The sequence below is a fragment of the Anomaloglossus baeobatrachus genome, chromosome 3, assembly GCF_048569485.1.
Source record: "Anomaloglossus baeobatrachus isolate aAnoBae1 chromosome 3, aAnoBae1.hap1, whole genome shotgun sequence".
Classification (NCBI taxonomy): Eukaryota; Metazoa; Chordata; class Amphibia; order Anura; family Aromobatidae; genus Anomaloglossus; species Anomaloglossus baeobatrachus.
In genome coordinates, this window is record NC_134355.1 from 412,965,782 (window position 1) to 412,983,875 (window position 18,094).

At 47.6% G+C, this 18,094-nt stretch overlaps 1 protein-coding gene across 1 annotated transcript in view; it reads right to left on the reverse strand.

The window, feature by feature from the left end:
* The window catches only part of MCPH1 (microcephalin 1), a 482,323-nt gene that overhangs the window by 409,662 nt on the left and 54,567 nt on the right, over positions 1 to 18,094 (reverse strand). The window contains exon 8 of the mRNA XM_075340313.1: positions 715 to 1,833. Within this exon, the coding sequence (XP_075196428.1) occupies positions 715 to 1,833 (1,119 nt within the window). The remainder of the gene's footprint in view (positions 1 to 714; positions 1,834 to 18,094) is intronic.

Genomic DNA, 18,094 nt, shown 5'->3' on the forward strand with positions numbered 1-18,094 from the left:
GACAGAATACAAGTCATGAGATGTACTGGGAAGTGCGTAGCTATTCCTTAAAGAATACTTTAAATTATAAATACACACTTTTAAACAAAAAAAAAAATAACAGTTGAGTTGAGGGGTGTAGTTCAGCAGCAGACGAGACTTAATTGCTTATTAAAAAGATCATGATTTTATATTGATTGTCACTGTTGTGTAATGTTTCTCACTTTTTACTTCCTTATCCACATAAATTGACCAACTAAATGATCCCAATATATGAACTCTTCTTTCAAGTTTTGTAAAGTTAACTTGAAACTTGACCAAAAAAAAAAAAAATAATAAAAACTTTATAAAAAAGGACTTTCAGATGACCGTGATTTTTGTCGTATGCAAAAAACATTCAGATTTCCATCAGTGTTCTGGATGCGATTTTCAGTAGCGTGTCAGCTTTTACCATCAGTGATTCCTTACTAAAAATAAATTGCAAAGCGTTTCCTACCTCTTTGAGTTCTAAAAACAAACATCACGCAGAAGACTATGTATGCAGTCAGTGATGTTTCAAAGGCAATTTTTGATATGAAAAATCGATAGAAAATGAGGAGTGGTTAATCCCGCCATAGACTAGAATAGGTGTCTTCCACGTCTAAAAATCAAATACAAACACTGATCAAACATGTACATGAAAAAAAAATGGCTCTCGGAACAAGTCCTAAGCTACAGATTACAAAGCTCACGTACTTGACTGAAATCTTTTCATCGGATTTCCTTCATCTGCGCAAGCTGTCAGATGCAAGAGCTCTTTGCCACCGGGGACTTCCTGCATTTTCATACATGTGACAGTGGATACTGTGGTCATCTGTATCGGACTTCCATTTTCAGTGACATCAGATTTCTTTATACAGACACTTGTTTCAGGTCTATTAATTGGAGACTTTTTTTTCGTTGAAGCTGCTCGTTTTCTGGAATATTTTAACGGGCTTGAGTCAGAATGAGTTCCTGAACGTATGGTTTTCCTCTTTTTAACTGTGCTTGTTTCCTGAAGGGCAGTGCCCAAGGATCTCCTTCGTTTGTGGCCGTGTTTATCACCCAACTTAAGTGGAGGGGGGCTGGGCGACTTTCTTGATTCCATAGGCAGTGAAAATCGATTCAATTTGCTTTGATGGTTATTTACACCTAAAGAAGTAAAAAAATCTTCATAATTAGAGAAAGCATCATCCGAGTCTGTAGTGCATGATGATAAACGTAATTTTGCTTCCACCTTTACAGCCTTATTTTTGGCACAGGGAACTAGAGCTTCAGGTTTCAGGGTGCAACGTCTTGTTTTCGTGCATTGTTTCTTCTCTTCACACAATGCAATAAGTCTATTTGCCATAGACGAATAATCCGAGCCTGTGAGTCTTTCCTTTTCAGTAGAAGTATTTGAAAATGCATCACTCTCACAGTCAGTTGCACTATGAGTGGCTTCCACTTTTCTATAGCCCTCTTCTTCCCTCAGTGAGGATTGTATAGAAACGTTTGTAGCTTCACAAGTGTTACTTGCTATAGCGGTAAAATCCAGTTGCGGATCATTCATTGTAAAACGTGCTGCACCATCGGTTGTACCCTCTGCAAGTTTGAACAGATTTGATTTCCGGATCTTGGTTTGTTGTAATCGCCTCCTCACTCTTTCAGAACTAGATTTAACTTCCTCGGTTTTCTGCTGTGTAAATAACCCTGATTTTGAAGCTACTGAATTGATCGTGTCTTCATTAGGTATGTGGATTTTATTACTAATTGGAGTGCTAGGAACACTGTCTTCCTTCACGACACCCTGGAAAAGTTCCTCATAACTAGTGTTAAGCGAGCTGCTGCCATACTCTAAAATAAGAGCAGAAAAACAATACCAATTAATAGTGCTTAAAAAGCAGATAAACCAAATTTTATTAACAAGAATTCCAAAGAAAAATACATTTTATATGTTGTTAGATTATATCAAATACTCCCCACACTCAGATAAACGTAATAGATGAAAAACGACCTAAAATACCTGTCATAAATCCCAACTACTTATAAATAACTGGGGTCAATACATCACCGAAAAAGGGTACGCATCTAAAAGTTGTGCCAAACTATTTGGATTTTGTATTACTGAAGAATATATCTTTTTGCTTGACATACTTACAATTTCTATATTTTACATCTGTAATGTAATACTAAACCAATATAAAAAAAACATTACTAAAAATCTTTGAAAAGGGAACATGTCTATGTATAGGATATTAGTCTGGGGTTGAAAAACCTGCAAAGTCACCATAACAGAGATTAAATTCATACCTTTGTTGTAGAAAAGAGATTACCCCCTTTTTTTTTCTATAAATTAATTGCACAATTTTTATTCTTATCAGCTGCAAATGCAGAATGTGGGGTCTGCACTCACCGCTCTCCCTTTCTCCACCTGTCGCTGACCTCTGGTGGTTGATGATAGGTCACTCTCATCCGTGTGTCTTTCCAGAGGATCTTGTGCTGATGCTGCCAATACCTGGGGAGGTGCATTGTTATCAGGATAATAAGGATGCGCCACCCTAGGCAATGCCAGCGCCTGTGCAAGATCTAGGTTGGAAGGCAGGCCCCTCAAACAAGCGTAACCTGTCCTTCAATGACCAGAGGACAGCAGAGGTCGATAAAGAGGGCAAAAGACAGGACAGCTGTAAATGCACTGCCAACCTCACTGCACTTGCAGCTCATTAGCAAAAACATTGTTACAGGGATTTTGAAAAAAAAAATCGTGAATCGCTTTTCTACAACAAATGTATGCATTTAATCTCCTTTACAATGACTTTGCTTAGATAATATTAGTTTGGAGTGAAAAATGGTTATCATCAGTTTCCCTTTAGTAGCCACATCTTGCAGCCCAGCAGAGACCCCTTTTATCATCTGCCATTTCAAATAATTATCTTGATAATGTCACCTTATTTCCTACTCATGGTTAAAGCAACACTCAGGCAATTTTGTTTATTCAGCGCTGGAGTGGCACTTTAAATCTAAGCACCCTATCATATACTCAGCTTCCGGCAGCTTCACCTTTTACAAAAGTCAGAAGTTACATCACAAGTTCTCAATGCATCTCTATGAGAGCCAGAACGAGGCCCTCATAGATATGTATTGAATTGTGACCTTTGGCGCACACCGTGAAACCCTAGAGCTGCCGATAAATCTCCGGAGACCATCTGCAGCGGCAGAGAAGATGAAAGCGCCGGAAGGTGAATATTGAGAGGGGTTAGAGGACTTACATTTAAAGTACCACTTCAGCGGTACAATTAAACTCGAGTGGTGCTTTAAAAGACTGTTACCTTTGTGACCAATTACAATTTGCTGGAGGGCACTAACACATTTTCAGCATCGTAAAAAGCAGAGAGCAACTATGTTTTGGCTGTTCCCAACTACTATATAGCTACACGATCTCAAGGGAGTTTTTATCTTCCTTTTCTCAGGTTTCTCAGTTAAGTAACTGAAAATGACAGTTTGTCATGTCAATTATAATCTGGTCTGCCACCTCAATCATAGTTACCGGGAATACAGTATTTTCAGTCCCTCAAACCTGCAGATGAAGAATAATAAAAGGGTATTTTTGTGATTATTTTGGGGAGGTTAAAAACAACATAGGTTGTTATATCACTGTTTTAAATGATTCATCTCTGAAGCTGCATGTCTTAATTGACAGGCTTGCAATCACTAGGCTCAGTGGTCAAGACTACGGTATGTAGACAGAACAAGACCTAGTGATTATCTGCAGAGGTCATGTGCAATGTAGTCATGTCACTGCTTCAACCTGTCAAGAACAGACCAATGAGGAGTAGTGGAATGGAAATGCTGGAGCAGAAAATGGTAGGGCATAGCAACTTTAGTTAGTTTTAACCTCCCCAAGTCTAAAGAATTAGTATATCAAATACAATCCATTTCAAGCGCTCACATTTCTTTCGTGAAATTCCAAAATGACCAAGTGTTTCTGGGCCAAAGTTAGTAAAATTACTATAAACCCGTATTCATCATTGCCTTTGCATCTGCTTTTGTCTAGTTTTATCTTTTTTATTTGCACCCAAATCATTATTCTAATTGGGCTTTGTTTTTGTTTTTTAAAGTCGAGTCTTTTATGGGATTGTCTATTTTTTCTTTTTTTTTACAAATTTGTGGACCAAGTTTATCAATTCCAGATGTTTTACGGCAAGTGTATACAGCCTTATATTCATCCGAGAGAATTGGACAGATTATACAAATGACACTGATCAAACGCTGATCAGAGTTTGAATGTCAACATAGTGCGCTCCCATTCTCTTGGATGAGGAGAGAATGGAGATAAAAAAATATCTCCAATTCTCCATTCTGTCAGTTCATGGAAACAGAACTGCACTCAAATATCATACGAGTGCAGTCCAATGTATCCCATGGACTCAGTGACTTGCATGGCAGAGTGAGATCTGAATATCTGATCAAACTGACATGCAGCGATATTTTCCTTGAACAGATATTGTCTGATGAAAAACTTTGACAAGTCCACGGCCCCATAGACTAACATTAGTCCAGGTGTGATCCAATGTTTTGTCGGATCATGGATTGAAAATACTCTTGGCTGCACTTGCCCTTCGCCTGATTCACCAATTGTGACTTCTTAAAGAGTCACAAACTTTTGCAACTTCACTCAAGTTCCCCCTTGGTGTATTTCGGACTATGTCAACTTTGCAACTTTTGCCCCAAATGCTGGAAATAAAAAAAAACAGTTGAAGACAGGAAGAAAGCCCATTTTTTTACATTGTACCAAGTTCACAAATCATGTGCTCCATTTTCATGAATTTGGCACCTAAGGTAGCAACCAATACCACAGGACAAAGCAATTACAGCGGTAAGTCACTTTGGATAGGACTCTATGAGCTTTCCACATCTTGCCACTGGGATTTTGTGCCCATTCATCAAGGTAAAACTGTTCCAGCTCCTTCCAGTTAGATGGTTTCCTCTGGGGAACAGCAATGTTCAAGTCTGACCAGCATCATCCACGTAGCCAGGCAAATTCTCGCACCTGCCCAAAGACATTGCTGGCTAGAGCAGGCGCACTTCACTCTGCCCTATTGTGGGCAGAGCTGTAAACATAGGTGCGCCTGCTCGAGACAGTGAGTTCTTTGCGTAGGCACAAGATTTTGCCAGGCGATGTGGATGATGCAGGTGACGTCATCCACCTCGCTGGGAAAAATTTCTTCATCTGACTAAGTATTGCGAAACTTTTGTTGGGACGAGAGGGGGGGGGGGGACATACAGACCACAGCCACAAAAGGTAAGCAAAACTTAATATGATCCACATTATTGGGATCTACCCTACTGAGGTCCTTATATAGAAAGTACTTTACTCTTATGCAGTATATTGTAGCTCAGAGGCATAGTTTTCAATGTGATTAGGTTTACACTTTTTTTGCTACATGTTTTTGTGTTAGATTGTGTATGCTGTGCATCTCCCTATTCTTAATGAGCACTAGATTTATATTTCCAAACAAAAAAAATTACTCTTGAATGTTCTTATTTAATCTAGACAGTAATAAAAAAAAAATTTTGGGCAAAAATATTGTTTGCTTGCCTTTTATGGCATAACCAGTATTTGCAAGTGATATTCAATTTAATGAGCTAACTGCCCACTACATGGTAGCACTATCTTGTATGAACTGCTGAAAGTTACGCCATCTTTTTGTAGAGCAACAATTCGTTTGTTCAGACTCTCAGAGAATTCTTTGCCATGAGGTGTTGAACTTCCAATGACCAGTATGAGAGTGTGTGTGAGCAATACACACCAAATTTAACACACCCACTCCCCATTCACAACTGAGACCTTGTAACACTAATGAGTCCCATGATACCGGAAGGGAAAATGGCTAATTGGCAATTTTCAATTAGGGGTGTATTCACATTGTTGCCAGTGGTTTTGACTTTAAGGTTATATTTATATAAGGCGTTTTTGCTACGATATTTGTTTTTTAGCATGGTTGCATGTAAATCCATGCTAATAAAGCTCTCCCTTCACAGTCCCAGCAAAGCCTATGAGATTCTAGAAAACACACACACACACACACACACGTTTTTGTTCCTGACTTTGGTCAACCACTTTGGTTTTTGCTCTCAGGGTTTGACAGAAAAGCACGTCAATTATTTGCAAAACCTCAGCAAAAAATCATGGCAAAACTGCAGGTTATTTTATGGCAAAAGATGAGATTTTGCTGCAGAAAAAACCTGCTCTGAAACACCCTGTGTGAACATAGCCTGGCGACTGTCTCTTGCATTAGAGGGCAAAACAAATTACAGTGTTATAAGCTGTATACTGACTAAATTGTATAAATGTGTAATAACGTCTGAGTCATCCCATGAAAAGATATAATAAAATATTTACAAAAATATGAGGAGTGTACTCACTTTTGTGATAGATATATAAATCAATAGATATATCACACACACATTGATATCCCTGTACTCGCACCATGAGCCAGAGAAACGTTTGCTAAAGAATGCACATCGTAAAAATAAACAAAAAAACCTCATTGCATTTTATCTCTCAAATTCACACTTGGAATTCTTTTCCCTGTTTTGCAGTACATTGGATGGTAAAATGAATGGAGTCATTCAAAACTTTTTTTTTTTAAACGGAAAAAGCCCTACATCTGCGTGGATGGTGGTGGTGGGGAACTAAAAAAAGGAGGCATTATATCTAATTAAGTGAAAAAAGTATGGTTCATGAGTGAACTGTGCAGGCTTTATTAGTCCTGACAAAAACAATCTAAGAGACTCAAGAGAACGTTTTACATTTGTCTTAGGGTATGTGCGCACGTTGCTTTTTACCTGCTTTTTTGCTGCTTTTTCTTCTGCGCTGTTTAATGCCAAAATGGATGTGTTCTTCTATTCAAGCAAAGTCTATGGGAATTTGGGTTTCTTGTTCACACTATGTTGTTCAAAATGCTGCCTTTTTGTGGCAGAACTTTGGTCAAAAACTCAGCTTTGCAGTGCAAAACCCAAATGGCAAAAACAATTGGACATGTTGCTTCTTTGAAAAGCTGAGTTTTTGACCAAAGTTCTGCCACAAAAAGGCAGCATTTTGAACAACATAGTGTGAACAAGAAACCCAAATTCCCATAGACTTTGCTTGAATAGAAGAACACATCCATTTTGGCATTAAACAGCGCAGAAGAAAAAGCAGCAAAAAAGCAGGTAAAGAAGGGAATTTTGTTTACTTACCGTAAATTCCTTTTCTTCTAGCTCTAATTGGGAGACCCAGACAATTGGGTGTATAGGCTATGCCTCCGGAGGCCGCACAAAGTACTACACTTAAAAGTGTTAGGCCCCTCCCCTTCTGCCAATACACCCCCCGTGCTCCCACGGGCTGCTCAGTTTTGGTGCAAAAGCAAGAAGGAGGAAAAAATAATTATAAACTGGTTTAACTTCAATCCGAAGGAAACTCGGAGAACTGAAACCATTCAACATGAACAACATGTGTACACAAAAAAACAGGGGCGGGTGCTGGGTCTCCCAATTAGAGCTAGAAGAAAAGGAATTTACGGTAAGTAAACAAAATTCCCTTCTTCTTTTTCGCTCTATTGGGAGACCCAGACAATTGGGACGTCCAAAAGCAGTCCCTGGGTGGGTAAAATAATACCTCGTAAGAGAGCCGTAAAACGGCCCTTTCCTACAGGTGGGCAACCGCCGCCTGAAGGACTCGTCCACCTAGGCTGGCATCCGCCGCAGCATAGGTATGCACCTGATAGTGCTTCGTGAAAGTGTGCAGGCTCGACCAGGTAGCCGCCTGACACACCTGTTGAGCCGCAGCCTGGTGCCTCAAAGCCCAGGACGCTCCCACGGCTCTAGTAGAATGGGCCTTCAGCCCTGAGGGAACCGGAAGCCCAGCCGAACGGTAAGCTTCGATAATTGGCTCCTTGATCCACCGAGCCAGGGTTGATTTGGAAGCCTGTGACCCTTTACGCTGGCCAGCGACAAGGACAAAGAGTGCATCCGAGCGGCGCAGGGGCGCCGTACGAGAAATGTAGAGTCTGAGTGCTCTCACCAGATCTAACAAGTGCAAATCCTTTTCACATTGGTGAACTGGATGAGGATAAATAGAGGGTAAGGAAATATCCTGATTGAGATGAAAGGGGGATACCACCTTAGGGAGAAACTCCGGAACCGGACGTAGAACCACCTTGTCCTGGTGAAAAACCAGAAAAGGGGCTTTGCACGACAACGCTGCTAGCTCAGACACTCTCCGAAGTGAAGTGACTGCTACCAGAAAAACCACTTTCTGCGAAAGGCGTGAGAGAGAAATATCTCTCATTGGCTCGAATGGTGGTTTCTGAAGAACCATCAGCACCCTGTTTAGATCCCAGGGTTCTAACGGCCGCTTGTAAGGTGGAACGATGTGACAAACTCCCTGCAGGAACGTGCGTACCTGTGGAAGTCTAGCTAGGCGCTTCTGGAAAAACACAGAGAGCGCTGAAACTTGTCCCTTAAGGGAACCGAGCGACAAACCCTTTTCCCGTCCAGATTGAAGGAAGGACAGAAAAGTAGGTAATGCAAATGGCCAGGGAGAAAAACCCTGAGCAGAGCACCACGACAGGAAAATTTTCCACGTCCTGTGATAAATCTTGGCGGACGTTGGTTTCCTAGCCTGTCTCATAGTGGCAATGACTTCTTGAGATAACCCTGAAGACGCTAGGATCCAGGACTCAATGGCCACACAGTCAGGTTGAGGGCCGCAGAATTCAGATGGAAAAACGGCCCTTGAGACAGCAAGTCTGGTCGGTCTGGTAGTGCCCACGGTTGGCCGACCGTGAGATGCCACAGATCCGGGTACCACGACCTCCTCGGCCAGTCTGGAGCGACGAGGATGGCGCGGCGGCAGTCGGCCCTGATCTTGCGTAACACTCTGGGCAACAGTGCCAGCGGAGGAAACACATAAGGGAGCTGAAACTGCGACCGATCCTGAACTAAGGCGTCTGCCGCCAGAGCTCTGGGATCTTGAGACCGGGCCATGAACGTTGGTACCTTGTTGTTGTGCCGAGACGCCATGAGGTCGACGTCCGGCACCCCCCAGCGGCAACAGATCTCCTGAAACACGTCCGGGTGAAGGGACCATTCCCCTGCGTCCATGCCCTGGCGACTGAGATAATCTGCTTCCCAGTTTTCCACGCCTGGGATGTGAACTGCGGATATGGTGGAGGCCGTGGCTTCCACCCACATCAAAATCCGCCGGACTTCCTGGAAGGCTTGTCGACTGCGTGTGCCGCCTTGGTGGTTGATGTATGCCACCGCTGTAGATTTGTCCGACTGAATTCGGATCTGCTTGCCTTCCAGCCACTGCTGGAACGCTTTCAGGGCAAGATACACTGCCCGAATTTCCAGAACATTGATCTGAAGCGAGGACTCTTGCCGGGTCCACGTACCCTGAGTCCTGTGGTGGAGAAAAAACCGCTCCCCACCCTGACAGACTTGCGTCCGTCGTGACTACTTCCCAGGATGGGGGTAGGAAGGATTTCCCCTTCGACAATGAAGTGGGAAGAAGCCACCACCGAAGGGAAGCTTTGGTCGCCTGAGAGAGGGAGACGGTCCTGTCGAGGGACGTCGGCTTCCTGTCCCATTTGCGTAGGATGTCCCATTGAAGAGGACGCAGGTGAAACTGCGCGAAAGGGACTGCTTCCATTGCTGCCACCATCTTCCCCAGGAAGTGCATGAGGCGCCTCAAGGGGTGTGACTGGCCTTGAAGGAGAGATTGTACCCCTGTCTGTAGTGACCGCTGCTTGATCAGCGGAAGCTTCACTATCGCTGAGAGGGTATGAAACTCCATGCCAAGGTATGTGAGCGATTGGGCCGGTGTCAGATTTGACTTTGGAAAATTGATGATCCACCCGAAACTCTGGAGAGTCTCCAGGGTAGCGTCGAGGCTGTGTTGGCATGCCTCTAGAGAGGGTGCCTTGATCAACAGATCGTCCAAGTACGGGATCACCGAGTGACCCTGAGAATGGAGGACCGCTACTACAGTAGCCATAACCTTGGTGAAAACCCGTGGGGCTGTTGCCAGGCCGAATGGCAGTGCCACGAACTGCAGGTGTTCGTTTCCTATGGCGAAGCGCAAGAAGCGCTGGTGCTCTGGGGCAATCGGAACGTGGAGATAAGCATCTTTCATATCGATCGATGCAAGGAAATCTCCTTGGGACATTGAGGCGATGACGGAGCGAAGGGATTCCATCCGGAACCGCCTGGTCTTTACGTGTTTGTTGAGAAGTTTCAGGTCTAGGACAGGACGGAAAGACCCGTCCTTCTTTGGGACCACAAACAAGTTGGAGTAAAAACCGAGGCCCTGTTGATGAAGAGGAACAGGGACCACCACTCCTTCTGCCTTCAGAGTGCCCAGCGCCTGCAGAAGAGCCTCGGCTCTCTCGGGAGGCGGAGAAGACCTGAAGAATCGAGTCGGGGGACGAGAGATGAACTCTATCTTGTAACCGTGAGACAGAATGTCTCTCACCCAGCGGTCTTTTATTTGTGGCAGCCAGGTGTCGCAAAAGCGGGAGAGCCTGCCACCGACCGAGGATGCTACTAGAGGAGGTAGAAGTCATGAGGCAGCCGCTTTGTTAGCGGTGCTCCCAATGGCCTTTTTAGGACGTGACTTAGACCGCCATGCATCAGAGTTCCTTTGTTCTTTCTGAGACCTTTTGGACGAGGAGAATTGGGACCTGCCCGCGCCCCGAAAGGACCGAAACCTCGACTGCCCTCTCCTCTGTTGGGAGAGGTTCTGCTTGGGCTGGGGTAAGGATGTATCCTTTCCCTTGGATTGTTTGATGATTTCATCCAGGCGCTCGCCAAAGAGCCTGTCGCCAGAAATTGGCAAACCGGTTAAACGCTTTTTTGGAAGCGGAATCTGCCTTCCACTCCCGTAGCCACAAGGCCCTGCGGACTACTACCGAATTGGCGGTCGCAACTGCCGTATGGCTCACAGAGTCCAGGACAGCATTCATAGCGTAAGACGCAATTGCCGAGGTCTGGGAGGTAATGGAAGTTACTTGTGGCGCGGCCGCTTCAATTTTCGCTTGACCTGCTGATATAGCTTGTAGCGCCCATACGGCTGCGAATGCTGGGGCAAAAGAAGCTCCGATAGCTTCATAGATGGATTTCATCCAGAGCTCCATCTGCCTGTCAGTGGCATCTTTAAGCGAGGCCCCATCTTCCACTGCAAGTATGGATCTAGCCGCCAGTCTGGAGATTGGAGGATCCACTTTGGGACATTGAATCCAACCTTTAACCACTTCCGGGGGAAAAGGATAACGTGTATCCTTAAGGCGCTTAGAGAAACGCTTATCCGGACAAGCATGGTGATTCTGGATTGCCTCTCTGAAATCAGAGTGGTCTAGAAACATACTCTGTGTACGCTTGGGGAACCTGAAGCGAAATTTCTCCTGCTGAGAATCAGACTCCTCCACCGGAGGGGCTGAGGGAAGAATATCCAGCAACTGATGAATGGATGCAATAAGATCATTCACTATGGCGTCCCCGTCTGGAGAATTAAGATTGAGAGCGCTCCCAGGATCAGAATCCTGATCAGCTGTTTCCGCATCATCAACCAGAGAATCCCCCCGCTGAGACCCTAAACAATATGATGTCGAGGGAAATTCTAAGCGGGCTCGGTTAGACGATCTGGGGCTAGGTTCTAAGTCCGAACCCTCCGTCTGGGATGTATGAGATACCCCGTGAGGACATTGTTGGTCCAACTGAGGGGGGTCAGGGAACAATGATTCAACAGAGTCCCTTTGCTGAGATACCGGTCTGGACTGCAAGGCTTCTAGTATCTTAGCCATAGTCTCAGAGAGTTGATCCTTAAAGGCTGCAAACTCAGTCCCCGTCACCTGGACAGTGTCAACAGGTGGCTCCCCCTGGGCCCCTCTTAGCAGAGGATCCGGCTGAGGAAGTGTCACAGGGGTCGAACACTGTACACAATGAGGGTCAGTGGAACCTGCCTGTAGCTGGGTCTTACATGCGGCGCAGGCAACATAATAAGCCTGTGTTTTGGCACCCCTGCCTTTTATGGGCGCCATGCTATAGTTTTCCCTGAGTAACACAATAGGGTATATAGCCAGAAAGAACTGTGCTCATACAGTGTAAATTATATACAGTACACAAATAATGTACCCATACAATACAGCACCATGGGGCTAGCACCACATGTGCTGTTTACCAGCCGCCTAAGCGGTTGTGAGGCCACCAGAGACCGTGTCTGGGTCTCCCATGAATATGTCCCTCTCTGCAGCGTCGGTGGAGCTGACAGGAATGGCTGCGGCGTCCTGACGAGCTGAGGAAGCTGTGGGCGTGGCCTAGAAAGAGCGCGAAACGGGCGCTCATACTGTGTACAGTGAGGGGAGTGGAGCATGTAAATCATACTCCAGCCCTCATTGCTGCTCGCTCCGTGCAGCGTCCCGCCCTTCCCCTGCCTGTCAGGGCTGAGGGCGGGAGAAAAGAAGGGAATTTTGTTACTTACCATAAATTCCTTTTCTTCTAGCTCTTATTGGGAGACCCAGACGATTGGGTGTATAGCACTGCCTCCGGAGGCCACACAAAGCAATTACACTAAAAAGTGTAAGGCCCCTCCCCTTCTGGCTATACACCCCCAGTGGGATCACTGGCTCACCAGTTTTAGTGCAAAAGCAAGAAGGAGGAAAGCCAATAACTGGTTTAAACAAATTCTCTCCGAGTAACATCGGAGAACTGAAAACCGTTCAACATGAACAACATGTGTACCCGCAAACAAACCAAAAATCCCGAAGGACAACAGGGCGGGTGCTGGGTCTCCCAATAAGAGCTAGAAGAAAAGGAATTTACAGTAAGTAACAAAATTCCCTTCTTCTTCAGCGCTCTATTGGGAGACCCAGACGATTGGGACGTCCAAAAGCTGTCCCTGGGTGGGTAAAGAAATACCTCATGTTAGAGCTGCAAGACAGCCCTCCCCTACGGGGAGGCAACTGCCGCCTGCAGGACTCTTCTACCTAGGCTGGCGTCCGCCGAAGCATAGGTATGCACCTGATAATGTTTGGTGAAAGTGTGCAGACTCGACCAGGTAGCTGCCTGGCACACCTGTTGAGCCGTAGCCTGGTGTCGTAATGCCCAGGATGCACCCACGGCTCTGGTAGAATGGGCCTTCAGCCCTGATGGAACCGGAAGCCCAGCAGAACGGTAGGCTTCAAGAATTGGTTCTTTGATCCATCGAGCCAGGGTGGCCTTAGAAGCCTGCGACCCTTTGCGCTGACCAGCGACAAGGACAAAGAGTGCATCCGAACGGCGCAAGGGCGCCGTGCGGGAAATGTAGATTCTGAGTGCTCTCACCAGATCTAACAAATGTAAATCTTTCTCATACCGATGAACTGCATGAGGACAAAACGAAGGCAAAGAGATATCCTGATTAAGATGAAAAGAGGATACCACCTTCGGGAGAAACTCCTGAATGGGGCGCAGCACAACCTTGTCCTGGTGGAAGACCAGGAAGGGAGCCTTGGATGATAGTGCTGCCAGCTCAGACACTCTCCGAAGAGATGTGATCGCTACCAGAAAAGCCACTTTCTGTGATAGTCTAGAAAGTGAAACCTCCCTCAGAGGCTCGAAGGGCGGCTTCTGGAGGGCAACTAGTACCCTGTTCAGATCCCATGGATCTAACGGCCGCTTGTACGGGGGTACAATATGACAAACCCCCTGCAGGAACGTGCGCACCTTAGGAAGGCGTGCCAAACGCCTCTGAAAAAAGACGGATAGCGCCGAGACCTGACCTTTAAGGGAGCTGAGCGACAAACCTTTTTCTAACCCAGATTGCAGGAAAGAAAGAAAGGTAGGCAATGCAAATGGCCAGGGAGACACTCCCTGAGCAGAGGACCAGGATAAGAATATCCTCCACGTTCTGTGGTAGATCTTAGCGGACGTGGGCTTCCTAGCCTGTCTCATGGTGGCAACGACCCCTTGGGACAATCCTGAAGACGCTAGGATCCAGGACTCAATGGCCACACAGTCAGGTTCAGGGCCGCAGAATTCCGATGGAAAAACGGCCCTTGGGACAGTAAGTCTGGTCGGTCTGGCAGTGCCCACGGTTGGCCGACCGTGAGCTGCCACAGATCCGGATACCACGCCCTCCTCGGCCAGTCTGGGGCGACAAGTATGACGCGGCTGCAATCGGATCTGATCTTGCGTAGCACTCTGGGCAAGAGTGCCAGAGGTGGAAACACATAAGGGAGCCGGAACTGCGACCAATCTTGCACTAGGGCGTCTGCCGCCAGCGCTCTTTGATCGCGAGACCGTGCCATGAAGGTTGGGACCTTGTTGTTGTGCCGTGATGCCATTAGGTCGACGTCCGGCACCCCCCAGCGGCGACAGATTTCCTGAAACACGTCTGGGTGAAGGGACCATTCCCCTGCGTCCATGCCCTGGCGACTGAGGAAGTCTGCTTCCCAGTTTTCTACGCCGGGGATGTGAACTGCGGATATGGTGGAGGCTGTGGCTTCCACCCACATCAGAATCCGCCGGACTTCCTGGAAGGCTTGCCGACTGCGTGTCCCCCCTTGGTGGTTGATGTATGCCACCGCTGTGGAGTTGTCCGACTGAATTCGGATCTGCTTTCTCTCCAGCCACTGCTGGAAGGCTAGTAGGGCAAGATACACTGCTCTGATTTCCAGAACATTGATCTGAAGGGTGGACTCCTGCCGAGTCCACGTACCCTGAGCCCTGTGGTGGAGAAAAACTGCTCCCCACCCTGACAGACTCGCGTCTGTCGTGACCACCGCCCAAGACGGTGGTAGGAAGGATCTTCCCTGTGATAATGAGGTGGGAAGAAGCCACCACTGCAGAGAGTTCTTGGCCGTCTGGGAAAGGGAGACTTTCCTGTCCAGGGATGTTGACTTCCCGTCCCATTGGCGGAGAATGTCCCATTGAAGTGGACGCAGATGAAACTGCGCATACGGAACCGCCTCTATTGCCGCCACCATCTTCCCGAGGAAGTGCATGAGGCGTCTTAAGGAGTGCGACTGACTTTGAAGGAGAGCCTGCACCCCAGTCTGTAGAGACCGCTGCTTGTCCAGCGGAAGCTTCACTATCGCTGAGAGAGTATGAAACTCCATGCCAAGATACGTTAGTGATTGGGTCGGTGACAGATTTGACTTTGGGAAGTTGATGATCCACCCGAACGCCTGGAGAGTCTCCAGTGCAACATTCAGGCTGAGTTGGCATGCCTCTTGAGAGGGTGCCTTGACCAGTAGATCGTCCAAGTAAGGGATCACAGAGTGTCCGTGAGAGTGCAAGACTGCTACCACTGCCGCCATGATCTTGGTGAACACCCGAGGGGCTGTCGCCAGACCAAATGGCAGAGCTACGAACTGAAGATGGTCGTCTCCTATCACGAAGCGTAGGAAGCGTTGGTGCTCTGTAGCAATCGGCACGTGGAGATAAGCATCTTTGATGTCTATTGATGCTATGAAATCTCCTTGAGACATTGAGGCAATGACTGAGCGGAGGGATTCCATCCGGAACCGCCTGGCGTTCACATGCTTGTTGAGCAGTTTTAAGTCCAGAACAGGACGGAAGGAGCCGTCCTTTTTTGGAACCACAAAGAGATTGGAGTAAAATCCTCGCCCCCGTTCCTGAGGGGGGACAGGGATCACGACTCCTTCTGCTCTTAGAGAGTCCACCGCCTGTAGCAGGGCATCTGCTCGGTTGGGGTGTGGGGAGGTTCTGAAGAACCGAAGTGGAGGTCGAGAACTGAACTCGATTCTGTACCCGCGAGACAAAATGTCTGTTACCCACCGGTCCTTGACCTGTGACAGCCAAATGTCGCAAAAGCGGGAGAGCCTGCCACCGACCGAGGATGCGGAGGGAGGAGGCCGAAAGTCATGAGGTAGCCGCTTTGGAAGCGGTTCCTCCATTTGCTTTCCTGGGGCGTGAGTGAGCCCGCCAGGAATCTGAGCTCCCTTGCTCTTTCTGAGTCCTTTTGGACGAGGAGAATTGGGCCTTGCCCGAGCCTCGAAAGGACCGAAACCTCGACTGCCACTTTTTCTGTTGAGGTTTACTTGCTCTGGGCTGTGGTAAGGAAGAGTCCTTACCCTTGGACTGTTTTATGATTTCAGCCAATGGCTCACCAAACAGTCTGTCTCTGGATAAGGGCAAGCTGGTTAAGCATTTTTTGGAACCAGCATCTGCTTTCCAGTCCTTTAACCACAAGGCTCTGCGCAAAACCACAGAATTGGCGGACGCCATAGCGGTACGGCTCGTAGATTCTAGGACAGCATTGATAGCATAGGTCGCAAACGCAGACATTTGCGAAGTTAGGGACGCCACCTGCGGCACTGCTGGATGTATGATAGCATCCACCTGTGCTAAACCAGCTGAAATAGCTTGGAGTGCCCACACGGCCGCGAATGCTGGAGCAAACGACGCGCCGATAGCTTCATAGACAGATTTCAACCAAAGGTCCATCTGTCTGTCGTTGGCATCTTTAAGTGAAGCGCCATCCTCTACTGCGACTATGGATCTAGCCGCAAGCTTGGAAATTGGGGGATCCACCTTTGGACACTGGGTCCAGCGTTTGGTCACCTCAGCAGGAAAAGGGTAACGGGTATCCTTAGAACGTTTAGAGAAACGCTTGTCTGGATGAGCGTCGTGTTTCTGGATCGATTCTCTGAAGTCAGAGTGGTCCAAAAAAGCACTTAATTTACGCTTGGGATACAGGAAATGGAACTTCTCCTGCTGTGCCGCTGCCTCCTCTGCAGAAGGGGCTGGGGGAGAAATATCCAACAGTCTATTAATTGCCGATATAAGGTCATTAACCATGGCGTCACCATCAGGGGCATCCAGATTGAAAGGAGCCTCAGGATTAGAATCCTGATCACCGTCCTCAGTCTCATCACAGAGAGACTCTTCTCGCTGAGACCCTGAGCAGTGTGAGGACGTGGAGGGTCTTTCCCAGCGAGCTTGCTTAGGCTGCCTGGGACTGTCATCTGAGTCAGAGACTTCAGCCTGTGATGCTTGAGACCCCCTTGAAGTACGGATTAGTTCCAACTGAGGGGGACCGGAGAGCATAGACACAGCAGTGTCCATGGTCTGAGTAACTGGCCTGGACTGCAAGGTCTCCAGGATTTTTGACATAGTCACAGACATTTTATCAGCAAAAACTGCAAAGTCTGTCCCCGTCACCGGGGCAGGGTTCACAGGCGTCTCTGCCTGGGCTACCACCACATTAGGCTCTGGCTGACGAAGTGCCACTGGGACTGAACATTGCACACAATGTGAGTCTTTGGAGCCTGCCGGTAGATCAGCCCCACATGCAGTACAAACAGTGTACACAGCCTGTGCCTTGGCACCCTTGCGTTTTGCGGATGACATGTTGCTGCCTCCTCAGAGCAGTACAGGGTGTCCAGCCAAGAAGCGACCTTACAGTGCAACTATATATATATATATGGTACTAAGAAAAAAGTACACTAATATAACACTGAGGCACAAGTGGGGCCAGCACTAAAGTGCAGCTTACCGCCCGCTTAGGAGCGGGTGTGTGGTCGCCGAAATCCCTTTAGTCTGGGTCTCCCAGAGCCTGCTGCCTTTCCCCAGCCAGACCGCATGTGTAATGGCTGCCGGCGTCCTTGTGGAGAGGGGGGGCGGGCCCTGGGCGTATACAGACGAAGAGCGGGAAGCCTGCTTCCCACTGTGCCTAGTGAGAGGGCTGGAGCATGTAAATAAAGCTCCAGCCCTCGGCGCTGCCAATTGAGCAGCGTCTCTCCCCTACCCTGATTGACAGGGTGGGGGCGGGAACGAAGCGGCGCTAGGCCGCAGAAGCCGGGGGCTAAAGTTAGAAGCGCCGCCGCCGTAAAAGCGCGGTCGGCGCAAAGTCCCCGGCGCACCACAAGTCGCAGCTGCGCCGCCGCTCCAGTAGCGGTCGGCGCAGTAGTTCCCAACATGTAACGTCACTCAGCAAAGCTGCAGTGACCTAACCCCAGCGCACAGCGCTACTGTCCCCGGCGCACTATAACGCTCAGCAAGCCTTGAGAGTGTCCGTGCCTGCCGGGGACACAGAGTACCTGAAAGTTGCAGGGCCTTGTCCCTGAACGGC